General features: G+C 37.2%; 1 protein-coding gene across 1 annotated transcript in view; it reads left to right on the top strand.

The window, feature by feature from the left end:
• Positions 1-25,887, top strand: part of atp2b1a (ATPase plasma membrane Ca2+ transporting 1a) — a 71,132-nt gene that overhangs the window by 25,994 nt on the left and 19,251 nt on the right. Inside the window, 3 exon segments of the mRNA XM_041257208.1 lie at positions 8,398-8,595; positions 22,825-23,082; positions 23,534-23,659. Coding sequence (XP_041113142.1) covers positions 8,398-8,595; positions 22,825-23,082; positions 23,534-23,659 — 582 coding nt within the window.

Genomic DNA, 25,887 nt, shown 5'->3' with positions numbered 1-25,887 from the left:
CAGTTACAGACACTTGCAAAGTTCTGCAATTTGTCTTAGATTGACCTTCATTTATTAAAGTAATTACTTTTCTTCGCTTAACTGAGCGTATTTTGCTATTTTCTGCTCCCTTACATTCAAGAACGACAAACTTGTGCCTATGCTACCTATATTTATAGTAATCATGGACCCTCACCTGTTAACAATAATTGGTGACAAAAGGTTAATTAGGTAACATGTTAGTTAACTCAGAGAACATCTAACAAAGACACTTTTATACTTAGGCCAGTGTTCTAACACTGTAATACACATTTCAGACTTATAACTGACTTGGGCTTCAGACTGAAATCCCCTTGCTTTGGGTGACCATTTCATTGATTTACATAGATTTACATTTTCATTTAAAAATTAAATTTTTGAATGCAATTCACTTATGATTACACCGTGTAACAATTTTTTTTATTTTATTTTTTTTTGTTCCTGGGTAGTAAGTGTTATTTCCTAATTGCTTATGCCTCAGAAGTATAGAAAATGGCTATTATTTCCCACAAACTTTGCTTCTGTGACCAGGACAGTGATATTTCAAAATATCACTATTTCCAACAGGCAAATGTTTGTCTTTTCGTTCACGTAGTCAGAAAAAAACAACATATGAATCCAAATTAACATGTATTTATACTAAAGTAATACAAAAATGACTACAAAAGATTTAGAAGCGAGTAGTTTTTTGAGATTTACGATTATACTGTATTTACAGTATAATCGTAAATCTTGAAAAACTACTCACTTCTAAATCTTTTGTAGTCATTTTTGTATTACTTTAGTATAAATACGTGTTAATTTGGATTCATATGTTGTTTTTTTCTGACTACGTGAACGAAAAGACAAACATTTAACGTTTTCCCATTGGAAATAGTGATATTTTGAAATATCACTATCCTGGTCACAAAAGCAAAGTTTGTGGGGAATAATAGCCATTTTCTGTACTTCTGAGGCATAAGCAATTAGGAAATAACACTTACTACCCAGGAACAAAAATTGTGTTACATAGTGTTATCGGCTTATATAAGTTCACGTATCATATAATGAAATAGTGTTTACAGACAGGTTTATACAGTTAAAAGCATAGATAGTGTGGTCCAGTGGTTAAAGTTCAGGGCTTGTAATCAGAAGGTCAATTGTTCAAATCCCACCTTTGTCACTGACTGACTCGCTGTGTGACCCTGAGCAAGGCACTTAACCTTCTTGTGTTCCATCCTGCAGATGAGACGTTAAATCAATGTCCTATTGTAAGTGACGCTGCATATAATGCACAGTTCTCTGCCTACCTCTTTAAAGCACTTTGTGATGGTGGTCCACTGTGAAAGGTGCTATATTAAAAACTAAAGATATTTAAGATGGTTATTATACTGGTAAGCTTGTACAGTGCTTCAGTTAACTGTAAAGCTAGAATCATTGCATGTGCAACTAAACTTTGAAGGCCATGCTTATTTGTTTTACCTGGCATGCTTCCCAGTGTTACTCGACACTAGGGATGCGATGATTGGTTTATTTTGGTTTTTGGGGAGGACAGTTCAGATCATTTGATACTTAGTATCAATAGCTGGCAGATTTTATTTTATTGGAATCTTGTTTTTAAAGTATCTTACACATGGCATGCTTACATAGCTTCAAAAAACTTATAGAACTGTGTCAAGTACTTTTTTATTTATTTATTTTTTAATTTTTTTTTTTGTGTTGGGGCAAACATGGTATTTTCATGTTTTGGATAGCTCTTCAAAATTCAGACAAATGTTTGAATATTCATTCATTAGCAAAACCCAATCAAAGCCACTATATGTAACGCTGTATCAAAGGGGGAAAAATATAATTCCTTGCTTTTGCAGTTTCTTTGCAATAAACAATGGCCATTAAGTAATAAACTGTCACAAAGACGGCAGAGTGGGTGACGTCAGAACCAGGAAAGCAATGAACACAACGACAAAACAGATGAATTGAAATGATGAGGCGCTTGCTTGCGCCGGTTTATTGTAAATAAACAGTATAAACAGACAAAAAGGCAGGACACTGAACTTTACGCCAAAACAAATAGACATAAACAAAATGAACTACACAGACAAAACACGGTGAGCAGATATTTAACTTTACGTTCTTATTTACAATGATCTAATACCTCTGTCTCCAATCCCGTTCTCCACTCATCGAACACCCAACACTGAGTGAGTAAAACGTGCATCTATATATACTGTTGTGCTGGGATTCAATTACCAATGAATTATTCACTTGAATCTCAGCACGTGAATTAATTATGTGCAACCTCGTGCTCACATATTAACTACTTTAAATGTACGTGAAGTGATGTACAATCCCGTGCCTAAATACAATTATACATTTCTAAACACACGTGAAACACAGACCTATTTATATCCCGTGTACCAATACATATACACCAACATTTAGCACACCAAACGCAACATAACAGAAAATATGCACAGGGGCGGGCACTTTGTTACATAACCTCATTGAGGTTTATTTATGCTTTTTTGTCGCTGAACAAGCAAACGATATTACTGTAAAGGAATATCTTGGGAGTAAAAGAAACCTGGTATCCTATGAAATTACCTATTAATGTACAGTTGAGCGGGTGTTTGTCATTTATGCATTTCCTTTTGAAGTTTTATAGTTTCCTTTTGAATTGCATATTACATGCACAGTGTTTTTTTTTTTTTTTTTTTGTCACCGAATGAATTAAGCAGTGCTTGTTTGCATATTCAAATATTTGTTCCAGCATACTGTTTTAAAAGACAAGGCATGCTTGTCAATAATAATGTCCCGTAAACGAAGATTGTAAGCACACATTTCACTACTGCTCTTGTCACAAACCTTAACAGCTAGTCACTGATGAAGCGTCTGCTTAAAGGATATTGTAGCCTTATAACCTAGCTTCTGTTACTGTAACATGGCTGTGACTAAAAAATTGTGCACTGGGAAGGACATGCTCTCATCAGGGGGTGGTGTTTGTGGATTTAAAGGTTATCCTACCAACATTCTGTTTGTGCTCAGATTGTTTGGCAATCCTCCATTAGTTGTTGTCCTGGTCTATAGGGCAACTTTTTTTTTTCTTTCATAAAACTACTAAACCATTTTTTTTTTTTTTTTTTTGTATTTATTTTTTTGCCCAATTAACAGATTCTCTTGCAGTATTTTCCTGTATTTTGCTCCATCCATTCTTCCTTCAATTGTAACAAGATGCCCAGTCCTTGCTGATGAGAAGCATCCCCACAGCATGAAGCTGCCACCACAATACTTCAACGTAGGGATGGTGTGTCTTGAGGCATGGGTAGTGTTAGGTTTTCGCCACACATAGTGCTTTGAGTTTTGGCCAAAAAGCTCTATCTTGGTCTCATCTGACCACAAAACCTTTTCCCACATCGCAGCTGGGTCACTCTCATTCTTTCTGGCAAACTCCAGACATGCTTTCAGATGGTACTTTTTGAGTAACGGCTTCTTTCTTTCCACCCTCCCATACAGGCCAGTGTTATGCAGCGCTCTTGATATGGTTGACTGGAGCACCGTTACTCCACTCCCAGCCACTGAACTCTATAGCTCCTTCAAAGAGATTGTTGGCCTCTCTGTGGCTTCTCTCACAAGTCTCCTTCTTGTTTGAGCGCTGAGTTTTGAGGGACGGCCTTTTCTTGGCAGTGCCTGGGTGGTGTGATGCAGCTTCCACTTCCTGATTATTGATCCAACTGTGCTCACTGGGATATCCAAACACTTGGATATTATTTTGTACCCCTTCCCTAATCTATGCATTTGTATTACTCTATCTCTAACTTCTGTAGAATGCTCTTTGCTCTTTGGTCTTCATTTTCCTTCAGATTCACAGCCTTACCAATGATCCTTCAACAGTGGGGTTTTTATCCAGAAAATGTGACAGCAACTTTAATGGTTCACAGGTGGAGGCCAATGGTAAGGTAATTGTGTCCTCAATTCAGTAACGTTGAGAGCTGGAATAAATATAATTTAAGTTTTAATATCTCCTGTTGACAGTGAGTTTAAGACCAGCAATGTCTTCCTGTCAGTCATGATAACTTTCAGAAAAGCCGGTAAAGACAAGGCCAAACATCACCCCTGAATTACCGACCTGGATTTGAAGCGCTTGCGGGAATCTGAGTCTCTTTCATTGGACACTGCGGTCGGATTGCTGCAGAAGGTCTAGTTTTGATCGTCATTTTAACCGGGCACATGGGAAATAATGTCTTTAAATGGACATTTCTGAAAACAGACTCCCAATACAGCAACTCTTCTCAAAATCCGATTCCACCCTCCTTGCAACTGCCCCACTTCCTTCCTCTGTTTCATTTGAAACTCCACCCAGACCAACCACTTCATCAGCTTGTGCTCCTCACTCTACTTTTGAGATGGCACTTTCGGTGCAGAACTTTACAGTAAATGGAAATAGTTTTATATTTAACTACAATTTAATTAATTATTTTATACAAATTGAAGGTTATGTTCTTTGGTACTATATAACACTGTTTTATTTATTATTTATTCCTCCAAATGACAATTAACTTTGAAATAGTTGTTTTATAACTGGTATAAACTAGTTTGGGCTGTGTGGTTCCCATGAAATATACACACATTTGAGTGGTTTAAGGACCTTGGCTATCGATCTATCTAAACTTTGGCGAACAGAACAGGTTGGGCAAAGTGATAAATTGTGTGGTGCATTTCGATCAAACATACTGTGTCTGGCAGATCAATGTTTCATAATGTCTTTCTGATTCGTGATCTAATAGCAGCCTCCAAGCTTTTCGGTTTTAAAGCTGGTCTCATTTCTTAGATCAGGATAAAGCTTTTGATCGTGTAGCTCGTAAGTATTTAATGTAGTTAAGGCTTTTGGTTTTGGTCTCAGTTTTTTGGCCAAAATTCAGTTACTCTACAATAATGTATTTAGTACACTTAAAATCAATTGTGCGCTTAGCTCTCCTATTCAGGTGCAGAGGGGAATTCGCCAGGGTTGTTCCATGTCTGGCATGTTCTATTCACTTTCAATTGACAGTTTAAGGCTTTTGTTATCTGGCTTGTCCATTCCAAATGTACCAATGGAGCCTTGAAAAGTGGTGGCCTGTGCTGATGTAGTCCAGTGGTTCCCAAACTTTCTTTTGCTGTGTCTCCCTTCCCCCATAGTAAACAGTACAATATTAAAATAAATATGATGTTTGTAAAATTACATTGTGACGTTACGTGTACAATGAAAGCAGGCGCCGCACAGGCAGTAGCTTGGTGCTCAAATTCAGCATTGTTTATTTTTCCTGTGCTAAAAAATTAAGGACTACACCAAAGCAAAACAAAATAACAAAATCTCTGTGCCAAATTCCTGTCTACCTCTCATTTTCACTGAGAGCCTCTCTGTCACACTCACTCGCTCTCCCACTGTGCTCATGCATGCACTATTGATTTCTTCCCATCTCTTCACATTAAACCATGCCCTCCATCCACCCTCACCAATCCCGGGCATGGTATTTGGACAATGCTATAATATATATTTTGCAGATGGATACACTTTATTACAATCACTATTCTTAATTGTATTAACAGCAGTACATAGTCACTTATTATCGTTCTTCATTCCACATTTAAATGAAAGGACGTGGAGGATTTAAAAGCCCATTTTTAATTGTTTCACAGCCAAACCCTGTAAATTTAAATGGATTGTAGTATTGTTATTAAAGTATACGTTTTATTTATATCACGGTCTGGTTTTACTGGCCGTACTGCCCTTGGTGCTTAATCTACAACCATTGAAACACTTAAAGCCTCCAAGTCCGTAATTTTGCATTTGATAAAAGCGGAATAATGAACGAGAAAACAAGGGTGCAACATTTTAACAATTGACTAGTCTGTTAATGTTAATGCAATTACGAATAGTAATTGTAATATTTGTCCAGTGTTTTTTATTTTTATTTTTTTATAACGTTAAAATATTTATTTAATAATGTTGCACCCTCGTCCGTTTTCTGCACTGAGCAAAACCCATAAATTAAACTAAAACTTTAGCCAAGACCCCACCCACCCTATTTATAAACTGCAGGTCTATCAGAATTATTTATTTTTTTTGTGTGTGTGAACAAACTGTAAAACACGCTGCTGCACTTTATAGGAACAATTCCATGATTAGCCCCACAATTTTCAAATTGAGGAGAGCTGGGCTGGACCATAGATCTCTAAGCTACGATTAGGTCTGAAACAACACAAACTATGTGGATGGGGATTGGTCAGATTTCACAGGGAGCTCATCAGATTAGACATGATCCCTGCCTGGGTAGTTGATCGGTCAATCATCCTGGAGGCGGGCCCACAGAGTCTGCCACTTACCGTGGAGCTTTTACAATCGTCAGGAAGTCAGAAAATATGTATTTAACAGTCATGTATTAGCCTCCCCCCTCCCCCAGGGGGCGCACCACACAGTTTGAAAAACACTGTTGTAGTCTTTGTTTTGGGGGGGGGAAATGATCAAATATTAAATTATTGCAGCAAATCTTTGCAGAGGATACTTCTCCAAACAAACTGGTCAAGAAGCAGTGTGTTTTTATTAGGCGATTGGGAAGGCAGTGGGCCTCAGATTTCCCCCCAGGGTTACAGTGGAGTCAAGCAGTTTTTAGATGCCTGGGAGTGTTCTTGGGAGGGGAGGGGGTGGCTAAAGAGAACTGGGATGGGATGTAAGTTAAGGTCTAAAGTAGAATGCAGAGCTGGCGATGGCTCCTGACTAAACTATCCTGTAGCGTTTTAGTTATTAACCTAGTAACCTCCATGTTATGGCACAGAGTAAGATGTGTAGACTCCCCAGTTTTAAGAGATCCAGAGTAATAGTAGGTTTTTTTCTTCTTGAATGGATTGCACTGGATAAAGCAGAGTGTTCTGTTTGTCTGTTGAAGAGGGAGGGCAGGGCTTGGTTGATGTGAGCAGGGTGGTAGCGTTTTGGCTGTTTTCTCCTACAGAGCTTGCTGTATGCTCCTGAATCTCTCCCCTGGAGAACACTGGCTTTTATTTTCCTCTGGTAGGTGGGGAGGTTGGGTTTAGACAGAGGTGTTTTTATTGAATACTGCACAGTTGGACTTGTCTGTTTTTTTTTGTTTTTTTTTTACCTGATTTTTACAGGGGGCTGCTGAATGCCTGGATGCTATTTAGAGTATGAGATTTTAGGTGTATGGGGTTGTATTGGCTCTTAGAGCCGTTGGTATATAATCCTAATTTGAAATGCCCAATTTTAGAGTCAAATAGTTTTAAGTGTATACTATCTACTAAAGGATTGATAAAAGTTGTGCAGTTAGTGGATCTTAAAGAACGAGCTTGGAAAATCTGAGGTCCTAGCATCTGAGCTGGGAATGAGATTGGTCAGGATGGTGAAGGTTTTTTTTTTTTTAATACAGCTGTGAGCAGCCTTGTCTAGTGAGGGCCTGAAGGTTGTGCGTCAGTTTTTCAAAGGAGACAGTTCTCGGGGTTAGAGCCAGAGGGTTTAAGTTTCAGGTTAGACTTGCTGCCGATTCTGTTGGCTGACTCCCCAGGACACCTTTCACAGTGTGGAGCATTCTACAGTACAATAGAAAAGAAAGCATTGTACAGGCTGTGTGTGAAGATTAGGAACTGGAGGGAGAGGTTGGGTGTAGAAGTTTCTGTTAAACCTGCCAGGAATAACCTGTATAAACCACCAATCAAGAAAAGTATTTGTTGCTGTGAACTAGTTTCTCATTATTATCCAGTTAGAGGCAGATAAGTGTGTTTTTTGTCAGAGAGAAACTGTTTTTTTTTTTTTTTATCTGTCCGAGGCTGTAGTCTCTGAATTTTACTAGACAAGTTGTTTTAATAGTTTAGGAATGAATTTCTCCCATGTTTTCATACATGGGGTTAATTTTTCTAAGGGGAATAAGTGTAGAGTTAAATTGGCTAATTTTCTTATTGGTCAAGCTAAATTTAGCTGTTTTAAAAAGCAGAAAAACAAACTGAACAATGTACTGACTGCTGATGTAATATGTGTTTTAAAGTGTTGGTGGCTTGCAGAGTGCAAATTGATTTTGTTATAAATTAGTACATCAATTGGAGTTGTTCCAAACAGTCTGGGCTGTTGGTGAAATGGTGTGTGTAGTGGAAGAAGGAATTTTCATTATGAGGGTGTGATTGTTAGTTTTTTTTTTTTGTTTTAAATAAATAAATATCATTTAATGTATAAATGTTTGCATATATATTGTTGTTGAATTGTTTGTTTTAATGTGTGATTTATTTATGATGATAAAGATCTTAAATATCTATCTTTCTGCATCTCTTGCCCTTGTTTAAATGTAGTAATTTATGGTAATTTTGTTCATTTGCTATTGGTTATTTAATATTTCTCTTTTTTTTTTTCTTTTTTTTAAGGTTTAAGTGGAAATCCTACAGACATTGCAAGAAGGCAAGCAGTGTTTGGACAGAACTTTATACCTCCAAAAAAGCCAAAAACATTTCTACAGTTAGTATGGGAAGCATTGCAAGACGTAACCTTAATTATTTTAGAAGTTGCAGCAATAGTTTCATTAGGCCTTTCTTTTTATCAACCTCCAGGCGGAGACATAGAAGGTATGTAGTGCTTTTTTATTTTAATCATTTTTACTATTACATCTTTTTGTGTTTTATGCTATAAAAGTAGAATTCTACTCCCCACATTTTGTGAATCCAGAAATTGATACTTCCTACTCCGTAAAACATAAAACCAAAATAAATTGGTGGTGTTAATTTGCTTCCCTGCGCTAGTTTTGTAAATGTATTCAATCCAAGTGTCCTGAGACGAGCATAATGGAAACTAAGTCTAGGCCTCATTTTAAAAACCATTTGAGATACTGTAGTGACTTCATATTTGCATTGCATAAACCCTGCAAGCTAACAAGCAAGCTGTTGCCCATGACCAGGGCAGAGTTTACCTATATGCAAATTACACCATAGCGTAGGGCCCACACGAGGTCAATGTTTTTGGGACATTTTAGAAAAATTTCATGTGGGTGGCTAGACCCACACAGAGGAAGAGAGGCACACAAACTTGCTTTCGGTTCATTTTTATTTATTTCTTTTTTTTAATTGACAGCTAGGCATTCCTTCTTGATTTTACAGCATACATGAGTCTCTCACACAAGCAACTTCCTGGTAATATACAATACAAAATAATCCACACCCTCTATCTCCTGGGAGAGGTCCGTCCCTTGTCCTACAGAGTAAAATGTATGAATCGTGCTCAATTTACACATTAATTTATTTCACTTTTAGGGCCAATTTAAAAGCCTGTCCTGTTTCAAATGTGCACAGTATGCCGCTTTTACATGGATGTCTCCTAAAATTGGTGAAAGTCTGGTTGCTTGTCAGTTGTCACTTAAGCATTGCATTTGTTTTGCAAGGTCTAAATGGTGAACATGCATCTGATGTAGAACTGAAAGCTGTCCATGCAGATACCCTTTACCTACAGGCTGTTAATTACAACACTGTTTCACAAGCTATTGTGCATAGAGCGCCCAAAATACGGGTTAGAGTATGGCCCCCTTTTAGTCTCCTCATGACATTGCCTTTTTTAGTTTGTGTTTAGACAGTACACTTTGAGTTGTCTTAGTGTTTGCAACACAACTGTATTCTTTGATTTTCTTACCCAAGTTCCATTACTGTTGTCCAGTACAAATGAACCCTTTCACTGCCCATTGTTGTTTGAATTTAGGGTTAGGAAGAAATAGTGGCATCTATATAATCTAAATCCTAATCTTTAAATTAGGACCACCCTGGAATTGTACATGTTTTTTACATATAAATATACATTTTCATCCAATTTTCTTTTTTATTAAATAAGCATTGGTGTTTTAAATATGTAACTGTTTTAGATTAACTGAATAAACCTCATGGTCTTTCTAGTTGGTACAATCATTCTACTAAAGTTCCATTATAACATAGAAATTAACATTTTCATTGCCACATTGTTTAACCTGGGCATATTAACGATGGGGATCTTTTTCACATTGTCATTTTTACAAATCATTCAACCTTGAATTACATTCTCGTAAAGTATACTACTGTGGGTGCTTTTAATTTTACTTTTGTTCACAAAATCACATTTCTAATTTAATGCATTTGTCAATAAATGTAGAGATGTTTGTATGAATCTGCTGAGCTACTTGGGGCAAATGTAAATTATCTTACAGTATTATTTAGAGTGCAGTAATGTTTGATTTCCATTACATGAGTAGATGTTTACTTAATGCTGATTTGAACTTGGCTCTCGCAGAGTTAAGCACCAACTAAGACTTAGCTTTTACAGTAAACTAATGTGATCCATCTGCATCTCCATCCATTTGCATTTCTTTCCATCTGATGATGTAGATATCCTTCTGCCTGGTGTTGATGGCTGAAGTGTAATGCTGGCTCCAGGAATCAGCTTATTTTGCCTCCCAGCGCATCAGCACACACAATGTTACAAGGGAATTCCTTGTAGTGTCAAGCTGTCATTGCATAACATGAGGTTATTATCATAGGAGTATTACTAAACGTTCAGCTTTTCAAGCATCTGTGACATTTTCTAGGTAGATTGCATTTGCTGAAATGCAAGTCTGACTAGGGCAACAGTGACAGTGTCAAACGCGGTTTGTTACATAACGTGTGTGTTTTATATGTACACACATATATACTGTATTATATACATTGCCTATAGAAAGTCTATACCACCTTTCAAGATTTTCACTTTGTTGCCTTATATCCTGGAATTAAAATAGTTTTCTTTTTTTTTTTCATTTATCTACACATCCTACCCCACAAATTCCAAGTGAAAAAAATATTCTTGAAATTTGTAGAAAAATAATTTAAAAATAAAAACTGAAATAACTTGGTTGGATAAGTGTCCACCCCCCTTGTAATAGCAATACTAAATTAGTTCAGGTATAACCAATCGCCTTCAAAGTCACACACCAAGTTAAGTGGCCTCCACCTGTGTTAAATTATAGTGATTCACATGATTTCAGGATAAATTCAGCAGTTCCTGTAGGTTCCCTCTGCTGGGTAGTGCATTTCAAAGCAGAGACTCAACCATGAGCACCAAGGTGCTTTCAAAAGAACTCCGGGACAAAGTTGTTGAAAGGCACAGATCAGGGATTGGGTATAAGGAAAAAAAAAAAAAAAAAAAAAGGCCTTAAATATCCCTTGGAGCATGGTCAAGACGATTTAAGTGGAAGGTGTATGGAACCACCAAGACCCTGCCTAGGTCAGGCTGTCCCTCCAAACTGGATGACCGAGCAAGAAGGAGACTGATCAGAGAGGCTACCAAGAGGCCAATGGCAACTTTGCAAGAGTTTGCTATAGGATTTTATGGCCAAGACTGGTCAAAGTGTGCATGTGACAACAAAATCCCAAGCACTCCACAAATCTGGCCTGTATGGTAGGGTGGCAAGAAGGAAGCCATTACTCAAGACAGCCCACCTTGAATCCCGTTTGAAGTATGCAAAAAAATCACTCAGGAGATTCTGTAGCCATGTGGCAAAAAGTTTTATGGTTTTATGAAACTAAAATGGAACTTTTTGGCCTAAATGCAAAGCGTTATGTTTGGTGCAAACCCAACACAGCTCAGCACCCAGAGAACACCATCCCTACTGTGAAGCATGATGGTGGCAGCATCATGTTATGGGGATGTTTCTCATCGGCAGGGACTGGGGCACTTGTCAGAATAGAAGGGAAAATGATGGAGCAAAGTATAGAGAAGTCCTTGAGGAAAACCTGCTGCCCTCTGCAAGGAAGCTGAAACTGGGACAGTAGTAAACCTTTTAGCATGACAATGACCCAAAGCACACAGCCAAAGCTACACTGTAGTGGCTAAGGAACGAAAAGGTAGATGTCCTTGAGTGGCCCAGTCAGAGCCCCGACCCTAAATCTAATCAAATTTGTGGCATGACTTAGATTGCTGTCCATCAAAGCTCCCCAAGGAACTTGACAGAGCTTGAACAGTTTTGTAAAGAAGAATAGTCAAATATTGCCAAATATTAAATGCATGAAACTCCAAGGCACTGTCACAACAAAATGTGAAAAATGTTCAAGGGAGTGTAGATTTTCTATAAGCACTGTGTGTGTTTGTTTGTTTCTGTGTCTCATATATATATATATATATATATATATATATATATATATATATATATATACACACATATACATATATATATATATACACACACACACACACACACACACACACACACACATACATGCATGCACACAGTACCAGTCAAAAGTTTGAGTACACCTGCTTGAAACCAGGTTTTTCATGATTATCTATGCTTTTAACTGTATAAACTTGTCTGTAAACACTTAATATTTCATTATATGATACGTGTACTTATATAAGCTGATAATCATAAGTGAACTGCATTCAAAAATTAAATTTTTAAATAAATGTAGATCTTGTCAATTTCAATGAAATGGTCACCCAAAGCAAGGGGATTTCAGTCTGAAGCCCAAGTCAGTTAAAAGTCTGAAATGTGTATAACACAGTGTTGGGACACTGGCCTAAGTATAAAAGTGTCTTTGTTAGATGTTCTCTGAGTTAACTAACATGTTACCTAATTAACCTTTTGTCACCAATTATTAACAGGTGAGGGTCCATGATTACTATAAATATAGGTAGCATAGGCACAAGTTTGTCATTCCTGAATGTAAGGGAGCAGAAAATAGCAAAATATGCTCAGTTAAGCAAAGAAAAAAGACAGTCTGTAATTACTTTAAGAAATGAAGGTCAATCTTTAAGACAAATTGCAAGAACTTTGCAAGTGTCTGTAACTGCTGTGGCCAAGACCATCAAACGATTTGAAGAAACTGGCACTCATGAGGACCAAACGAGGTCAGACAGGCCAAGGGTGACCTCAGAATCTGAGAACAAGTTCTTTCGAGTCCCAAGTCTGCGAAACCGGCAATTAACTGCCCCTGAAATACAAGCTCAGCTAAATGCAACTAGAAGTACAGATGATTCAAATAAACTGTTCAGAGGAGATTGATTGAAGCTGGCCTAACTGGAAAAATTGCTGCAAAGAAACCATTGTTAAGAGTGCAGAATAAGAGGAAGAGACTTGCCTGGGCCAAAAATCACAGAAACTGGACATTTGAGGAGTGGAAGTCGGTCTTATGGACCGATGAGTCAAAATATGAAATTTGGGTCCAACCGCCGTGTATTTGTAAGATGCAGAGAGGGTGAGCGCATGAGTTCTGCATGTGTGGTTCCCACTGTCAAGCATGGAGGAGGGAGTGTCATGGTCTGGGGTTGCTTTGCAGGTGATCTTTACCAGGTCCATGGCAAGCTCAACCAGCATGGCTATCATAGCATACTTCAGAGGCATGCCATTCCATCAGGATTACAGCTAGTTGGGCAGTCCTTCATTTTCAGCAAAATAATGACCAGAAACACATTTAAAAGTTGAGCAAGAACTATCTGGTGAAGTGTGTGTGTGTGTGTGTATATATATATATATATATATATATATATATATATATATATATATATATATATATATATATATATATATATATATATATATATATATATATATAATACATATACATACACACATACACTACCGGTCAAAAGTTTTAGAACACCCCCATTTTTCCAGTTTTTATTGAAATTCAACCAGTTCAAGTCCAGTGAATAACCTGAAATGGTACAAAGGTAAGCAGTAAACTGCCAGAGGTTAAAAAAAAGTTCAGTTACCAAAAACTGAAAAATAATGTACATATCAGAGTTATACAAAAAGGCCTTTTTCAGGGAACAAGTAGTGAGTTAACAGCTTACAGCTGTTCTGCAGCAATGGAAGTAAATTAAGCTTTGAAAGTTGATGATGACAATTCCTACAGGTGTCCCAACTTTTGTTGATTACTTACAAACCCTCTGTCTGTATAAAAGCAGTGTTGGAACAGACTGTTACTATACCCTCTTAAGCATTATTTGGACAGTATTGTACTGCAGGAAGTAGTATATTGCTATCATAATGGCGAGAAAAAGGCAATTAACAAAGGAAGACAGACAGACCCATTATAACCCTTAAAAGTGTAGGTCTTTCCTTTAGAGAAATTGCAAAGAAAGCCAAGGTGTCAGTGAGTACAGTTCCCTACACCATCAAAAGGCACTTGGAATCTGGAGGAAACTCTGACAGGAAGAGGTCTGGCAGACCCAAAGCCACAACAGAATCAGAAGACAAGTTTCTGAGAGTCAACAGCTTGCGTGATAGGCGGCTCGCAGAACAACAGCTTCAAGCACAGCTTAACACTGGTCGAAGTAAGCAAGTCTCAAGTTTCAACGGTGAAGAGAAGACTTCGAGCTGCAGGTTTGACAGGTCGAGAGGCAGTAAGAAAGCTATTGCTAAGATGGCAAAATAAGAAGAGGAGGCTTGCCTGGGCCATGAAGCACCGCCAGTGGATTACTGAAGACTGGAAGAAGGTCTTATGAGAAGAGAAGGACCGATGAATCAAAATTTGAAATCTTCGGTTCATCACGCAGGGTTTTTGTACGCTGTCGAGTAGGCGAAAGGGTAGTTCCTCGGTGTGTGTGACACCTCCTGTCAAACATGGAGGAGGAAAGCGTGATGGTTTGTGGCTCTTTTGCTGGATCCAGAGTCGGCGACTTGCACAGAGAGAGTGGCACCCTGAACCAAAACGACTACCACAACATTTTGCAGCACCATGCTTTACCCTCTGGTATACGCCTAGTTGGTCAGGGTTTCATCCTACAGCAAGATAATGACCCAAAACATACCTCCAGGCTATGACATAACTACCCTAGAAGAAAAGAACAAGACGGTAGGCTTCAAATCATGGAATGGCCAGCACAGTCTCCAGACTTAAACCCCATCGAGCTGAACTGGACAGAAGGGTGAAAGCAAAGCAACCTACAAGTGCAACACATTTGTGGGCACTTCTGCAACAGTGTTGGGAAGAACTTTCCGAACATTGATTTCCATTGTAGAAAGAATGCCTCAAGTGTGTTCGGCTGTTATATCTGGAAAAGGTGGCTGCTTTGAGTCATAAGTTAGACTAAATTTTGTTAAACAAAACGATTCCATGACTTCTTTTTTATTTCCAATTGTTTATTTGTTCAATGCTTTAATTTCAGAGTACATTGAGACATATTAAACTGTGAATTTTCAATGAAAACTGGAAAATTTGAGGTGTGTGTGTATTTGGTTGTACAGAGTAGTGGCGGAAAGAGTAACTTCTGCAGGCTCTCTGTATTGTGCACATTTGTGTTTTTTGTGCATGACAGTTCAGCGTGAGAGGTAAAGGTTGGATGTCTTATTTACACAGTATTCAGAAAAGGATTTAAGTTATGTTTTTGTGCACATTGTACTGGTTTTACTCCGTGATATTCCCGTTCAGGTGTTTATAATTGTAAATAATAAGAGACATGCACGTCTTGTTTGACAAAGAAAAATAACTGCATTTCTAAAATGTAATTATACAAAGATGCCTAATTTTAAATGTTTGATAAAAACATCTGTTTTTCCAATTTATTTTATTTAATAAAATTAGTGTGTTTTTTTTTTTTTTCCCCCACTCCATGCATATTTTATGTGATTTCCGTCTTTGACTATTTATTCAAATGAATAAAGGACAGTTTAGATTAAGGTCATTTAAAAGTAATGGTACAGGTTTAAACATATAACATGTTTTTAATTTGACATTTTCTCAAGGAGCCCTAACAGTAGGGCCACAGTGCCTAATGCAGCTGAACAGGTGGGCCTCGGTTATATTAAAAAAAAAAAAAAAGAGGAATGAGAGACCAGGAACACACATCTTCTACCATTCCTGTGCTCAAAAGTAGGATGTGGGACATGGGGCTGTAGAAATTCCACTTTCAGGTCTTGTTTGAGAGCTGCTATGATTTTAGCTAACCACCAGTGATTGTCACCAAATTTCAGGCTGATGAGAGGGATTTCTGTGGGTGTTCCATCTGGACCAGTAACAGGGTTTTCATCTACTTCCTCCATCAGCTGAGCCAAAGGGCTCACTTCTTTATTTTCAGTTACACAAAGAGACACATCTATACCCGGATTGAAACAATGACAGAGAGATTGCTTGTGGAGGAAAGGTAATAGTATTCTTTGGTGTAACAGATTTCCATCAGGAACAACTTGGTGAACTTTTCTAGTTGATAACAAATTAAGATTTGAAGGCAGAACCCAATCAGACTTATCATTGGCACTTTACATAGAGACATATACACTGAGACATTTTCAAAAGCGACTTATTCTTAAAGACAAGACTGTCTGTCTGTTCTTTCCATGGTCCCTCCAATTCCACTGGGAGCTCCTTTTCCATGTGAGTTTAAAAAAAAAAAATTCCAAGTAACTGATTATGATTCTTATAATGCTTACATGGACCATCTGACCAGAAATGCACTGTTTGAATACTTGGATGTTTTCTGTGCATGCTTTTCCAACGGCTTGAGATGCATAACTGTAGTTGCAGTAAACTACCACATGGTAGTGCCTTCGTTGACCGGCACTATTGCTTAAGAACATAAAGTTTACAAACGAGAGGAGGCCATTCGGCCCATCTTGCTCGTTTGGTTGTTAGTAGCTTATTGATCCCAGACCCTCACGATTCTCTGTGTAAAAAAGTGCCTCCTATTTTCTGTTCTGAATGCCCCTCCATTTGTGACCCCTGGTCCTTATTTCTTTTTTCAGGTCAAAAAAGTCCCTTGGGTCGACATTGTCAATACCTTTTAGAATTTTGAATGCTTGAATTAGGTCGCCGCGTAGTCTTCTTTGTTCAAGACTGAACATATTCAATTTTTTTAGCCTGTCTGCATATGACATGCCTTTTAAGCCCGGAATAATTCTGGTCGCTCTTCTTTGCACTCTTTCTAGAGCAGCAATATCTTTTTTATAGCCAGAACTCAACACAGTATATTTGCTTTTTTTTTTTTTCTTCATCTACGATTTTGCCATTTGTATCTCTTTAACCTCCTCTTTGAATGTTCTCTTGCTGTTGTAATATTGGAAAAACATTTTGGAATTGGTTTTAGCCCCCTTAGCAATGTTTTATTTCTCTCTTGGCTTTTCTAACTTCCTTTTTGGCTTGCGTTTGCAGTTCCGTGTACTCTTTCTGTGTACTTTCTTTTTGGTCCCTTTTTAATGCTCTGTAAAGTGCCTTTTTTCGCTGAATATTTTTTTTAATTGATCTATTAAATCATTTTGGCAATGTAGTTTTAAATGTAGATTTGTCTACTTTTAGGTATGTAATTGATTTGCGCCTCTAGTACTACATTTTTGAAGAACAACCATCCTTTTTCTGTGGATGTTTTCTCTATTTTACTCCAATCTACTTCTGTTAGTCTCTGTTTCATGCCTTCATAGTTTGCTTTTCTAAAATTGTAAACCTTAGCTTTAGTCATTACTTTTGGGGTTTTAAAAAACATTCCAAATGAGACCATGTTGTGGTCTGAGTTTGCCAGTGGTTCTCTGACCTCTGTTTTAGTTATTCTGTCTTCGTTATTTGAAAAGACTAAATCAAGGCGTGCCTCCCCTCTAGTCGGTGCCTTGACAAATTGTGTTAGGAAGCAGTCATTTGTCATATCCACCATTTCAATTTCATCCGTCGTGCTACCCACCGGGTTTTCCCATTTTTTATGGGGGAAGTTGAAATCCCCCATTAGTATGGCTTCTCCTTTGCTGCACGCATTTCTAATGTCATTGTATAACAGATTATTTTGCTCACCATCTGAATCTGGCGGTCTATAGCATGCTCCTATTATTATGCCCTTTGAATTTTTGTCCGTTATTCTGACCTATATTGATTCGGCTTTGTTTTCTTTGTCCAGGTTTAACACCTGGGCTTCAAGACTGTTTCTTATGTATAGCGCTACCCCTCCTCCTCTTCTGTCCTGCCTGTCTTTCCTATACAGTGTATGCCCACAAATATTATATTCGTCCCCATCACTCTCAGACAACCAAGTTTCTGTAACACCAATCACATCATAGTTACTTGTTAGTGCAGTAGCTTCAAGTTCTAAAATGTTGTTTCTGATACTTCTAGCATTTAGATAAATACATTTAATGGTTGTCTTACCTGAGTTGTTGTCCTTGTTTTGATGCAGTCTCCCTTCTGTTGATTTTCTCCCCCCTTCCTTTCTGCTTTAAATGCTTCTGAACCTTTTTCTCCAAGTAGACTGGTTCCCTTGTTATTTAAGTGCAGTCCGTCCTGTCTATACAGATAGTCCTTGTTGTAGAATGTGGTCCAATGATCAAGATAAGTGAAGCCTTCCCATGTGCACCACATCTTCAGCCATGCGTTTTTAAATGAATTATTTCCAGCTGTCCATATGGTCCTTTGCAAGGTGCAGAGGTACCAGAAAATACCACAGTTTTGGTTTTCTCTCTTAATTTCTTTCCTAGCTCTCTGAATTTGTTTTGCATGGATTTTGGTCTGTCTCTTCCAATGTTGTTTGTACCGATGTGGACGACTACTACCGGGTCGTCTCCTGTTCGTTTTAGGAGCCTGTCCACGTTCTCAGTGATATGCTTGACCGAGGCTCCCGGAAGGCAGCACACTGTTGTAGTAAGGGGGTCCAAACTGCGAATTGAACTTGCTGTGTTTATCAATATGGAGTCCCCAACAATCACGACCTCCCTTCTTTTTGCTGTCTGGTCACCACTGTCAATAGGGTCCTGGATGTTGTTCCTTTCGCTCTCTTGTTGTTGGTTTTGCTCATCAGAATTTTGAAGTGTCTGAAATTTGTTGGTTGTTTTGATTTCTGGTGGTTGTGTTTGACGAAGTTTCTTTTTTTCCCTGCTTCTGCCTACCTGAACCCAGCTGTTCTGACCTTCTATCTCCCTGGTGGCTTTCAGTCTGTTAGGGGTGATGCAGACTTCCATGAATTGTGGGTGTGCCAGCTCCTCAAGATCCTGTTGCTGTCTCATTTCTTCCAGCTTCATTTCTAGCATACTTACTAGTTTATGCAAGTCCTGGATCGCGCGGCACTTTACGCACACTTGGTTTAGCTCTGCTGGGTTTTCTCGGATTTCCCACATCATGCAGGTGTCACAGTTCATGGTTTAAGACCATGTTGATGTTGTGTGTTTTTTTTTTTTTTTTTTTAAATTTAGTTTCTTCTGCAGCTGTCAAACTGCTTCTAAACTGCTCTGCACTTTTCCACGCCTGTACTTCTCCCACGCTGTCGCTTCCACTTGCTGTCGCTGGGAAGACTGCCTCGTTTAGCTGCGTTGTTCTGCTGTGGTGTTGGCTCCTCCCCTCACCCGTGTCTCAGAACGGCGCTGAATTTGAATCAGCTGCTCCGAGTCAGCTTGTTTGTTATCAGAAAAACACACGCGGCTGTTTGACTTTGAGCTGCAGTGTTTCCCCAATGTCCTGTGTTTTCTGATTAAAGCAATTCAAGATGCAATTTCTCCTTACTGCTAAACTGCTCTGCACTTTTCCATGCCTGAACTTCTCCCATGCTGTCGCTTTAAGTATATGCATTTTAAGTGAATAAAATTATTTTTCAACTGGAAAAAAAATTTTTTTAGACGGTCCAGATACTTTATATAAAAAAAAAAAAAAACTGAAACAAAAATCTGTCTCCTATTTATGCCTGATGTTTAAAAAAAAAAAACAGACAATTATGGAGTTTATTTTTTGAAAATTGCACAAATGATCTAGTAAAATTGAAGCTATTATGAATGATTTGTTATTTTCCTTTTAAAAACAGCTATGTTACATTTTTGGAAACTTTTTTTTTTTTTTTTTTTTTTTTTTTTTTTTTTATACACACTTTCAGAGTTTGAGTTGTACAGTTTTTGCCCCGAACAAGGGGTTTTCTGTTTAAGGGGGAGGGGGAAATCAGTAAAGTTTAATTACTGTATGTGTGTGTGTGTATATATATATATATATATATATATATATATATATATATATATATATATTTTATTTATTTTTTTTTTATTTTTTTTTTTATTTTTTTTTAATGTGTAACTGAAGTACAATTGTCTGTAGCAAGTACTATAATTGATACTCTCAAGAATCATAAACTTGCAAAAAGTTATCAACTGCTATCAAAGTGTTAAATCTCTGATTTTATTAAATCCACCCACCCCCTTTGCGTTACAAGAGACCTGCCACTTTATATAGCTTAGATGCTGTGCAACAAACAGCGGCTGGAGTGGACAGTTAGAATTGAGGTGAGGTTAATTGAGGCAGATGGTGGTGATGGTTCTTTACGCCAGAAAGTGTGTAATTTTCTAATTTTGTTTATTTTAAAGTTAGACTGCTCTATTTTGTCAAATAATGCAACTTGTTTTTACAGGTGTGTGGTATGTTTTTTTTTTTTTGTTTGTTTTTGTTTTTAAGTGGATTCACAGGACTACTGATTTGCCACGATTGCGCAATTACGGACGGAATCGCGGAATTGGACATTGGGAACGGAACTGGCATTTTGGGAATTAATTCTGCTTTGCATCTGCACCTTTCATAAAAAAATAAAATAAACACATCTTTTACTGCTGTTATTCTCCTATAAAACAATTGCTTTGGATTGCTTTGAAAACTACACTACCCCGAAGCCCAGCATTGACGCTTGTACAAAATGTTTTTGTATGTTTTATTTGGGTCCTTGGATAACAGGTGCTTTGGTGAGTGTTACGGTGATGGACTGTGTTTCTGCTGCGGTGCTGCCTGTGTGCTGTGTGATTCCAGTTGTTTTAAAAAAGCAACTATCTGTTTTGTGAGTTCTATTCTGTGGAATAATTTTGGATTTGTATATACAAAAAAGTGAAAAGTACCTAAAAATCATCAACGCCCAATCCCCCGGATTTAAAAACAAATAAATAAATCTTAAATTGAATTTGAATTTTAGCTATTATCTCAAATCTGTTACTTCATCACCTGCTCAACACAAGGAAATTACATGGTGGTTGAGGTGAAATCTTTAGTTTTATAACTTATTAATTCTAATTTATCATTAACTCCTTAATAATACTACCTAGTCAGAGTGAAAATTGTAGATTCAACAATGAGTGGAGACAAATCTAACGATGAATAAACTTGTAATGAAACCTGACGTTCTTTCAGTATACAGTGTTGCATATCAAATCACTTTAGAGTTTGGTATACATGATCTAGAAATTTACATGTAACAAACTTATATAGTTTATCATTATCACGAGGTATAGAGGCTGTAAAGCCATCCAACAGTATGATAATCCTTTTACAGTTTAACAAGAACTGTATATAGAGAACTGCTTGTTGACTATTATAATCTGGGGTTGATTGGAGTCAGTTTTTCTGGATGTCTGTTTCACACTTATTTCTAACAAAATAACCCCTTATCCAGTTGTTAATCAACCTTAGTTTAACAGTTAACTTTGGAAACTAGAGGTATGTGAAGGCCATCCGCTTTGTCTCTATTTCAAACTTGCATCTTAAAATGTACCTTCTGTATGTTGTGGTCATAGTGATAAGCTGTATCATGCTATTGGTGTTTTTAATTTTAAATGTGCAGCTGTGACAGGATGAATTTCACTGACGTGCTTGTTACAACATGTTGCAGAGCTATCATGTACTGTAAGAGTTCATTATCAGTCACTGATTCTATAGGCAAACCTTTGCTTATGGTCACATGAACTAAGAAATAAACCCCTCCAGACTACTGTACCATACAGTAAACACTCAGTGCAAGAAAATGACCAAGGCATCTTGTAATAAGTAGGTACAAATGTTCGGTTCAAACGAAAAAAGAAACCAAGCCAAAAATATTTTAACACTCATGTGTTATTGCTGCTATACCCATTTATGGGGTCTATCAAAGGCACCCAGTATTTAAATGTCTTTAGTATTATCTAGGAATTTCTTGGAACTTTTTTGTTTTGCGGTTTTATTCCACTGTTAAGTATTTTCAATGCTTAATTAATGTCATAGTGATTTAATTATGGGTTGTAAACAAGTGCTGCAAGTGGAAGAACAATAGCACCATCTGTGTTTTGACTTCTGTATATCACAAAACATTACACTAAAAACAACCTGGAATATCAAATGAGCTGCTCTTAGTCCATTATTTACTACTGGCTGTTAAACTTCTTCAGCATTTTAAACTGCATCCAGATTAAGAAGTGCAAGCAACACAAGCTCTCAAATAGTGATCCCTACATCATATTTGGGAAGCGAGTCAATTTTGGTGCATTTCTGTCTGCTATACAGGTTAGGTATGTCAGTCCAAAAGGTCTTACTAACATTTTCCAACACTTGGTCAACTTGCAAAATAAATGTCTCGTCTAGCGATAGTTTTGTTTTTCTTTTGTGTTGCAATGTAAAATGAGAAATAAAACGGAAAGTCGTTTTTTTTTTTTTTTAAATGTATTGTACAGCGCCACTTTTTCCACATTTATTTTACTTGAAGGGTGTATTCAAGTTAAATGTGGCATCCATTATTTTGTTGTTAATTCACTAAAGTAAGGCCTTCACACCCTATTCTTTCTTCTGGTGTATTTTTAGTGTAGCTTTAATACAATGTTACATATAATGGATTTGATAGCATTTTGCAAATGAAAAAATGTATTCTTGTCTACAAAACAGTTTGGAAATGGATTTCTTTTGCTCTTCAAAAAAAAACAAAAAAACATTGAGTATTAAGTGTCAAATTGTGACACTTTGTCTTCTGCTTAAGTTTAGAAGTCCACATTTGTCCATTTTGGTCTATACTTTCTCCTTTTGTTCTGTAAGAAATCTTGAACACTAGTTAGCCTACATACCACACTGCATGCCTTTATAGATTAACTGTAACTCTGCAGCTGTGCATGTCCTTTTTCTCTGCAGTCTGTGGTACTGCTTCTGGTGGTGTGGAGGATGAAGGGGAATCACATGCAGGCTGGATCGAAGGGGTCGCAATTCTTCTGTCTGTAGTTTGTGTGGTGCTAGTAACAGCCTTTAATGACTGGAGTAAAGAGAAACAGTTTCGTGGGCTACAAAACCGAATCGAACAAGAGCAGAAGTTTACTGTTGTCAGAGGTGGCCAAGTCATCCAGATACCAGTGGCAGAAATTGTTGTTGGGGATATTGCACAAGTGAAATATGGTAAGCATTGCATATGGTTGTACTCTCCGTGGAAATGAACTTTAGAAATATGCCACTAAGTGGCAGGTAATAAATAGCTAGATAAGCAATTAAAATCTGAACATTCTCCCTGTAACAACTTCTATGTAACCTCACATTTATTTCTACAGGGATGAAAGTAAATTTGATTTTGTTTAATTACCAGGAGTAGCATTATATTTAATATTGATACGTTAAATGCAAATGTACTAAAATTGAGTTTGATACTTGTATTATATTAATGTGCAGAATGTAAAAAGCCTAGCACTCGCCAGGTATCTGCTTTTAAGCTAATACCCAAACATAATGAATAATGATACCAAACCATTTGATATAGACGTTTGCTGTTCTCCCATAACGAGCAAAAATTGGATACATTAAATTTTGTGTAAATATGGATAGCCTTAAATACACTTTTTTGTTTGTGTTCCAGGTGACCTTCTACCTGCTGATAGTGTGCTAATTCAAGGAAATGACCTGAAAATTGATGAAAGCTCACTTACTGGAGAGTCTGATCATGTCAAAAAAACCTTAGACAAGGATCCATTGCTGCTTTCAGGTATTCCACTATTTTCAACTGGTAAATGTGTGTTCTGGAAACTCCAGAGCCAATGTCTTAAGATATCTGGTGTCCATATAATTCACAACTGATATGGAGCTTAAACCCGAATAAACCGGTATTAAGTGGACAGTAAGTTACAGGACAATAGTGTGTGTCTGTCTGTCTGTCTCTCTAGATAGATGTGTATATCGATCGATGTGTGTGTATATATGTGTATAATATATATAATATGTGTGTCTGTGTTACAGGGCAATAAAGGGTTACAATGCTAAATTCATATATAAATACAGCATAGTTTACAGTCCGTGCAAATAATACTACTAAAACACAATATGAAATAGAATGCAACAAGTTAAGATTACAACCACGTATATCTGCAATGACACAGTAGTGCAAGGATAGTGCATTAGCTGAGGGTCCAGTAATGTGGTGCTTAGGTAAGGGAATTCCAGTGCAGTAGGAGGGGTAGATTAATAGATCTATAAAGCAGTCTAAACCGGTGTACCCCAATTTGGCTGTTAAACGCATTTTCTCCACTAACAGAGAAATAGTAGCCCATCATAGTTTGTTCTAATATACTTAACTGACACACTGTCAGCGTCTGTTTTAAAAATGCACAGTATACAACATTGATATAGCATTTAGATTTCAAGACCACATCACCTAACATACTTTGCTTAAAATATTTTTTAAACAAAGTTGTTACGACAGGAGAAAGGCAGACAAAAAGTCAAGCACATCCTATGCTATAGATTTCATTTTCTAAATTAAAATAATGAATACTCTGCAGATGGGGAAGGGCTAAAATAGTACAAATACGATTTCCAACTAACAGAAAAAACAACACCAACAACTTTTTGTTTTCAGAGAAGTGTTACCATAATATGAAACTGAAAATATATCTCCGACGGTACCGGTGTCACAGTACAATAGGCATACAGGTGCACAGTGTCTTCTGGAAATAGTAGTATATCTGGTACAAGCTGAAAGGTGTTTCCAGTCAGCAGAAATGCAGAGAAAAGCTACAACTACCGGCATCCACGCATGTCAATATTTAGTATTTAACTTTGTCAAGTTTAATTTTTCCTACCGTTTTATGATGGATTTTTTTTCTTCTTGTCAAATCCTCTGAAAATTGAATGTGAAACCCAATGATGCAATTTCCATCATTACACAATTCACTCATAAGCAGGCAGAAGTAGGGCTTCAGCAGGGGGCAGGAGGTTTTGAGTTGCACCCCCAATTAAAACCAGGGAGCAGACCACATCATCTGCTATTTCTAGCAATGCACAGCACAGGTAGGAGTTTATAATGGAGGCTTGTCCTCCTGAGGGGGGAAAAAAAAAAAAACTCTGGGCTGTATCTATACATACATCTACATATATCTACCATACAACTTCAATTAAACACAGTTTATTAACAATATTTACCAGCAGTGTATTGGAGACCGGCGATTTTATATTCAGTCACTAGCTGCACATGCGTTATGTGGTCATTGAGAAGCCGCTAACACACAACCTTTTGTAGCAACTTTGTAACTCAATTTAAACATTCCAGCAACTTTGTTAAAAGGTTGTGTGTCAGTAGGAGCTAAGTAAGAGTTTTGTTTTATAGCAAAATTATATTGTATTGTACACCCTCAAGTATAAAGGAAAAGTATTTTTATGTTCTTTTTCTATGCACTACTTAACAAGGATACGGTATGCAAAATGTTGGAAAATGAACAAGCAGAAGTATGAATTTGTTTTTAAAAACGGAATTAGATCTACCATGGTTATTGTTATTAATAATAGTTAAATCCACTAAAAGACAACCCTGTAGATATCAGAACACAAGCGTGTAGGCTGCGCTTACAGAATAATAATTTTTAAAATAAAAATAAAAGCAAGAAATATCAATCAAATATAATTTATTTAATGTCAAACTTGTACATTAATACAACAAAACACGTTAAAATACACCAAGAGGTTTGTATCTGGCCTACTTTCAACTAGCTTAAAATTAAACTTTAATAACGTAATAACTGCATTAAACATATGCATTACATTTAGGCCTATCTTAAATTGTTGTTTTTATTATTATTATTATTATTATTATTATTATTATTATTATTATCCTGAGAGTCACACAAGCTCCTGCTCATCTTCCTCAGCTTCAATGGCAATGACAGAGACCCAGCGTTTAACAGAGACCCGGCAATTTTATTTGAAGGCAGGATAAGAGAT

The sequence above is a fragment of the Polyodon spathula genome, chromosome 8 (assembly GCF_017654505.1).
Source record: "Polyodon spathula isolate WHYD16114869_AA chromosome 8, ASM1765450v1, whole genome shotgun sequence".
NCBI classification, from domain to species: Eukaryota; Metazoa; Chordata; class Actinopteri; order Acipenseriformes; family Polyodontidae; genus Polyodon; species Polyodon spathula.
Note: the sequence above shows the minus strand (reverse complement) of the source record. Positions and strands in the feature narration are given on the sequence as shown.